The 7,958-nt window shown below is 34.8% G+C and overlaps 1 protein-coding gene across 1 annotated transcript in view; it reads right to left on the bottom strand.

The window, feature by feature from the left end:
* Positions 1-3,215: 3,215 nt before the first annotated feature.
* LOC133663039 (sucrase-isomaltase, intestinal-like) overlaps positions 3,216-7,958 on the bottom strand; it is a 90,515-nt gene continuing 85,772 nt past the window's right edge. Inside the window, exons 19-20 of the mRNA XM_062067219.1 lie at positions 3,436-3,440; positions 3,216-3,342 (exon numbers count right to left, since the gene is read on the bottom strand). Coding sequence (XP_061923203.1) covers positions 3,216-3,342; positions 3,436-3,440 — 132 coding nt within the window. The remainder of the gene's footprint in view (positions 3,343-3,435; positions 3,441-7,958) is intronic.

The raw sequence follows: 7,958 nt of genomic DNA, 5'->3' as shown, positions 1-7,958 counted from the left end.
AAACGATCCCGGACGAGCCCCCAAATTGTTACGTAGACAGCTCTTCCTCCCAGAGAACTGTTACGGTTTGTACAGGGGAAGAAGGCGGCACAGACAACAGGGATATCATATAACTCTGTTTCTTTATATATATATATATATATATATATATATATATATATATATATATATATATATATATATATATATATATATATATATATATATATATATATATATATATATATATATATATATACATAATATATGTAAATAATAAATGAAGTGTGTAAATAATCCAATCTATGTGTGTGTTGTGCGACTATGTGTGGAAATTAACTAGTGTGTTACCAGAAGTGTTGAGCGAGAGGCTTGAAAGGGGACGCAAACGATCCCGGACGAGCCCCCAAATTGTTACGTAGACAGCTCTTCCTCCCAGGGATTTTAAAGCTGCTGTCCACTCCCAAGTTCTTTTGATGGGAAATAAGCTGGAGTTAAATTGACCACCAAAAGCAGTATTTGGTATTTTGTTTTTTATTTTCAAAGCTTTGCCAATAATGAGACCAGCCTTGCACAAACTATCCTGATGCGTGGCTCTATCCGGTCTGCCTTCTTCTTCCCCTCCCGGTACTCTTCTACCACATTGTTTTGTCTACCGTTTGCATTCCAGAAGCTTCAAGGCCTAAACACAGTCAACATTTTACTAAGCAGACACATTGGAAAAACACTAGCTGTTTTGTAATATGACTATGGAAGTAAATAAGTAACACAAAATATGGATATATGGAAAAGATCTGGTTCCATCAATATATATATACATAATATATGTAAATAATAAATTAAGTGTGTAAATAATCCAATCTATGTGTGTGTTGTGCGACTATGTGTGGAAATTAACTGTAGTGTTTTACCAGAAGTGTTGAGCGAGAGGCGGAAGTCCAATAGGGGCAGTAGCAAGGCGTCAAATTCCGTGTCCAGGCGGGAGGTCGAGATCCAAAATCAGAATCAGAAATACTTTATTAATCCTTGAGGGGAAATTCAAATGTTCAGCACAATCCCGTTCAAGATCAGACAAACATTACAGGGAGACAGAACAGGATCAAACATTACAGGGAGACAGAACAGGATCGCTGACAGGTTTTACAAAAAAGGTGAGATACATGGGGGAGCCAAAGAACCAGAGGGGAACACAGGGAGGCGAGACAACGCTCGTTAAGCGGGAACGGAGGAAGGCTGCTGGATCGACAAGGAAATACGAGACCATTGAACACGACTGGAAAGGAACACAAAGAGAGAGCATAGAGCTTGAATGGCGGCTTACTGTACGGGAACAGATCGCTACGTTCTGGCCCAGGATAGCAGGTTGTGCTGGCTTAAGAAGGCAGGTCTTCTAATCAGCGACAGGTGTGTTGATTGCTGATTGATGATTGAGCGCAGCCGGCGCTCTTGGAGGTGCGCCCGGGCCGTGACAGGAACAAGGTCCAGTTTGTCTGGGTGCAGTCCATAGATTCGTTCTTTCCTTTCGTCCGATCCATTTTAATACAGTTTGTCGCTCTCTCTCACAATACCACTGGTTGAGTACAGCTAGGTAAACAAAAACTTTCCTACCCAGCCCCCACAATGCCTTGCGAAATCACGCGCCCTTTAGAGGCCTACTGAAATGAAATGTTTTTATTTAAACGGGGATAGCAGATCCATTCTATGTGTCATACTTGATCATTTCGCGATATTGCCATATTTTTGCTGAAAGGATTTAGTATAGAACAACGACGATAAAGTTCGCAACTTTTGGTCTCTGATAAAAAAAAAGCCTTGCCCCTATCGGAAGTAGCGTGACATAGTCGGTTGTTCGCTTCCTCATATTTTCCTAATGTTTTCAACGCAGCTAGACCGATTCGGACCGAGAAAGCGACGATAACCCCATTAATTTGAGCGAGGATGAAAAATTTGTGGATGAGGAACGTTAGAGTGACGGACTAGAATGCAGTGCAAATATATCTTTTTTCGCTCTGACCGTAACTTAGGTATAAGCTGGCTCATTGGATTCCACACTCTCTCCTTTTTCTATTGTGGCTCACGGATTTGTATTTCAAACCACCTCGGATACTATATCCTCTTGAAAATGAGAGTCGAGAACGCGAAATGGACATTCACAGTGACTGTTATCTCCACGACAATACATCGGTGAAGCACTTTAGCTACGAGCTAACGTGATAGCATCATGCTTAACTGCATATACAAACAAAATAAATAAATCCCTGACTGGAAGGATGGACAGAAGATCAACAATACTATTAAACCAGGGACATGTAAATACACGGTTAATGCTTTCCAGCCTGGCGAAGGTTAACAATGCTGTTGCTAACGACGCCATTGAAGCTAACCGGATATCACAGTGCTATGCTAAAAACATTAGCTCTCCACCTACGCCAGCCAGCCCTCATCTGCTCATCAACACCCGTGCTCACCTGCTTTCCAGCGATCGACGGTGCGACGAAGGACTTCACCCGATCACAGATGCGGTCGGCGAGACGGAGGAAGTTAAGGTGAGTTCGGCGGCTAACGCGTCTGCTATCCATCTCTGTATTCCTTGTTGTGTTGCTGTAGTCCGCCGCTAATACACCGATCCCACCTACAACTTTTTTCTTTGCAGTCTCCATTGTTCATTAAACAAATTGCAAAAGATTCACCAACACAGATGTCCAGAATACTGTGGAATTATGAAACGAAAACAGAGCTTTTTTGTATTGGATTCAATGGGTCCGAATACTTCCATATCAACCGTTAACGTCACGCGCATACGTCATCATACATAGACGTTTTCAACCGGAAGTTTAGCGGGAAATTTAAAATTGCACTTTATAAGTTAACCCGGCCGTATTGGCATGTGTTGCAATGTTAAGATTTCATCATTGATATATAAACTATCAGACTGCGTGGTCGGTAGTAGTGGCTTTCAGTAGGCCTTTAAAGCTTTATATGGAAACGTTGGATCATTTTGTAGGACATAAGGTTATTTTTCGGCATTGACTACTGAAAAAGTTTTGTACTGAAAAATACAGTATCATTATATTTCTTTTGTGTTGATATCTTCTTGGCATCAATACTCTGACACTCCTATTTCAAACCATCTAAAACCTTAGCCGTTGTCCTTTTGAAAGTCCCCCTTCTGTTTTTTTCCTCTCAGATCTCCAGTTGCGCAACCCACCTCATCCCTTCTGCCATCCATTCCCCATTTAGTTCTCGATATCCTCAGAGATCTGCTCCATGCGAGCCACCTCCTCTTCACGGCCATCTGTTAGCCTGGTTGTTTCCGCGTGACCCATCAAGGGGGTTCCATCTGCACCTACTTGCTCTGCTCCACTAATGACGCCGCCTCATTTGCATTATACGACATCATTTGAGGTTAGCGACAGCAAAGTAATGTCATCCAACAACCATGACCGTATCGCTCACCTGTCCTACGACACGGGGACCGTTTGCGGCAGGCGTCAACCTTCAGTTTCAATGACTCGCAAATATCCTTTAATATGAAATACTTAATTGTGTTTGTTTCTCCCTTTAAGTGTGACATAAACTAGGGTGACACATGTACGTGACAATGTGGGAAATAGTGTGCTGCGACTCTCAGACTGCAGACTCCACGGGCGGCTACACCCATGATTGACACTTTGGTGACATAAGAGGATGTCGTGTAAATTAATAACTGCATTGCACAAGCTGAATTCTCATTTGGAAAATGAGCCCACCAAGTTTTGACAATCAGCGCGCATGGCGCTACAGGGATCAACAGTGGTGTGCACCTGCTACTTTTGCAATGAGTTTTATATATACCGGATTTTCCGGACTATAGATCGCACTGGTTTATAAGCCGCACCCACTAAATTTTGGAAGAAAACATTATTTTTCCATATATTATATACTTTGTGAAATGATTTACTTGCACAGGATTATTTTGTAAATGTTTATTTACATATCGTAATTTTTTCCAAACAACATGGCAGTAAAACGGTTCATCAAACAAAATAGAAGTCATCAAACATTATTTTTCCATATATTATATACTTTGTGAAATGATTTACTTACACGGGATTCATTTGTAAATGTTTATTTACGTACCTTAATTGTTTCCAAACAACACGGCAGTAAAACGGTGGATCAAACAAAACAGAAGTCATCAAACATTATTTGTTCATATATTATATACTTTGTGAAATGATTTACTTGCACAGGATTATTTTTTAAATGTTTATTTACATACTGCAATTGTTTCCAAACAACACGGCAGTAAAACGGTGGATCAAACAAAACAGAAGTCATCAAACATTATGTGTTCATATATTATATACTTTGTGAAATTATTTACTTACACAGGATTATTTTGTAAATGTTTATTTACATATCGTAATTGTTTCCAAACAACATGGCAGTAAAGCGGTTCATCAAACAAAATAGAAGTCATCAAACATTATTTTTCCATATATTATATACTTTGTGAAATGATTTACTTACACGGGATTCATTTGTAAATGTTTATTTACGTACCTTAATTGTTTCCAAACAACACGGCAGTAAAACGGTGGATCAAACAAAACAGAAGTCATCAAACATTATTTGTTCATATATTATATACTTTGTGAAATGATTTACTTGCACATGATTATTTTGTAAATGTTTATTTACATACTGCAATTGTTTCCAAACAACACGGCAGTAAAACGGTGGATCAAACAAAACAGAAGTCATCAAACATTATGTGTTCATATATTATATACTTTGTGAAATTATTTACTTACACAGGATTATTTTGTAAATGTTTATTTACATATCGTAATTGTTTCCAAACAACATGGCAGTAAAACGGTTCATCAAACAAAACAGAAGTCATCAACAATTATTTTTCCATATATTATATACTTTGTGAAATCATTTACTTACACGGGATTCATTTGTAAATGTTTATTTACGTACCTTAATTGTTTCCAAACAACACGGCAGTAAAACGATGGATCAAACAAAACAGAAGTCATCAAAAATTATTTTTCGATATATTGTATACTTTGTGAAATTATTTACTTGCACAGGATTATTTTGTAAATGTTTATTTACATACTGTAATTGTTTCCAAAGAACACGGCAGTAAAACGGTGGATCAAACAAAACAGAAGTCTTTAAACATTATTTGTTCATATATTATATACTTTGTGAAATTATTTACTTACACGGGATTCATTTGTAAATGCTTATTTACGTACCTTAATTGTTTCCAAACAACACGGCAGTAAAATGGTTAATCAAACAAAACAGAAGTCATCAAACATTATTTTTCCATATATTAAATAGTTTGTGAAATTATTTACTTGCACAGGGTTCATTTGTAAAGGTTTATTTACATACCTTAATTGTTTCCAAACAACACGGCAGTAAAACGGCTGATCAAACAAAACAGAAGTCATCAAACATTTTTTTTCCCCCATATATTATATACTTTGTGAAATTATTTACTTACACAGGATTCATTTGTAAATGTTTAGTTAAAATACTTTAATTTTTTCCAAATATTGCGGAGGTAAAACGGCTGATAAAAAAAAACAGAAGTCATCAAACATTTTTTCCCCATATATTATATACTTTGTGAAATTCTTTACTGACACGGGATTCATTTGTAAATGTTTAGTTAAAATACCTTAATTGTTTCCAAACAACACGGCAGTAAAACGGCTGATTAAACAAAACAGAAGTCATCAAACATATTTTTTTCCTTCATATTATATACTTTGTGCAATTATTTACTTGCACATGATTAATTTGTAAATGTTTATTTACATACCTTAATTGTTTCCAAACAACACGGCAGTAAAACGGTTGGTCAAACAAAACAGAAGTCATCCAACGTTATTTTTCCATATATTATATACTTTGTGAAATTATTTACTTACACAGGATTATTTTGTAAATGTTTATTTACACATTTTAATTGTTTCCAAACAACACGGCAGTAAAACGGTGGATCAAACAAAACAGAAGTCATCAAACATTATTTGTTCATATATTATATACTTTGTGAAATGATTTACTTGCACATGATTATTTTTTAAATGTTTATTTACATACTGCAATTGTTTCCAAACAACACGGCAGTAAAACGGTGGATCAAACAAAACAGAAGTCATCAAACATTATGTGTTCATATATTATATACTTTGTGAAATTATTTACTTACACAGGATTATTTTGTAAATGTTTATTTACATATCGTAATTGTTTCCAAACAACATGGCAATAAAACGGTTCATCAAACAAAACAGAAGTCATCAACAATTATTTTTCCATATATTATATACTTTGTGAAATGATTTACTTACACAGGATTCATTTGTAAATGTTTATGTACGTACCTTAATTGTTTCCAAACAACACGGCAGTAAAACGGCTGATCAAACAAAACAGAAGTCATCAAAACTTATTTTTCCATATATTGTATACTTTGTGAAATTATTTACTTGCACAGGATTATTTTGTAAATGTTTATTTACATACTGTAATTGTTTCCAAACAACACGGCAGTAAAACGGTGGATCAAACAAAACAGAAGTCATGAAACATTATTTGTTCATATATTATATACTTTGTGAAATTATTTACTTACACGGGATTCATTTGTAAATGCTTATTTACGTACCTTAATTGTTTCCAAACAACACGGCAGTAAAATGGTTAATCAAACAAAACAGAAGTCGTCAAACATTATTTTTCCATATATTAAATAGTTTGTGAAATTATTTACTTGCACAGGGTTAATTTGTAAAGGTTTATTTACATACCTTAATTGTTTCCAAACAACACGGCAGTAAAACGGCTGATCAAACAAAACAGAAGTCATCAAACATTTTTTTTTTCCCATATATTATATACTTTGTGAAATTATTTACTTACACAGGATTCATTTGTAAATGTTTTGTTAAAATACCTTAATTGTTTCCAAATATTGCGGAAGTAAAACGGCTGATAAAAAAAAACAGAAGTCATCAAACATTTGTTTCCCATATATTATATACTATGTGCAACTATTTACTTGCACATGATTAATTTTTAAATGTTTATTTACATACCTTAATTGTTTCCAAACAACACGGCAGTAAAACGGTGGATCAAACAAAACAGAAGTCATCAAACATTATTTGTTCATATATTATATACTTTGTGAAATGATTTACTTGCACAGGATTATTTTGTAAATGTTTATTTACATACTGCAATTGTTTCCAAACAACACGGCAGTAAAACGGTGGATCAAACAAAACAGAAGTCATCAAACATTATGTGTTCATATATTATATACTTTGTGAAATTATTTACTTACACAGGATTATTTTGTAAATGTTTATTTACATATCGTAATTGTTTCCAAACAACATGGCAGTAAAACGGTTCATCAAACAAAACAGAAGTCATCAACAATTATTTTTCCATATATTATATACTTTGTGAAATGATTTACTTACACGGGATTCATTTGTAAATGTTTATTTACGTACCTTAATTGTTTCCAAACAACACGGCAGTAAAACGGTGGATCAAACAAAACAGAAGTCATCAAAACTTATTTTTCCATATATTGTATACTTTGTGAAATTATTTACTTGCACAGGATTATTTTGTAAATGTTTATTTACATACTGTAATTGTTTCCAAACAACACGGCAGTAAAATGGTGGATCAAACAAAACAGAAGTCTTTAAACATTATTTGTTCATATATTATATACTTTGTGAAATTATTTACTTACACGGGATTCATTTGTAAATGCTTATTTACGTACCTTTATTGTTTCCAAACAACACGGCAGTAAAAGGGTTAATCAAACAAAACAGAAGTCGTCAAACATTATTTTTCCATTTATTAAATAGTTTGTGAAATTATTTACTTGCACAGGGTTAATTTGTAAAGGTTTATTTACATACCTTAATTGTTTCCAA

Source organism: Entelurus aequoreus, linkage group LG13, assembly GCF_033978785.1.
Source record: "Entelurus aequoreus isolate RoL-2023_Sb linkage group LG13, RoL_Eaeq_v1.1, whole genome shotgun sequence".
Taxonomy (NCBI): Eukaryota; Metazoa; Chordata; class Actinopteri; order Syngnathiformes; family Syngnathidae; genus Entelurus; species Entelurus aequoreus.
This window is presented reverse-complemented; position numbering and strand designations above follow the sequence as displayed.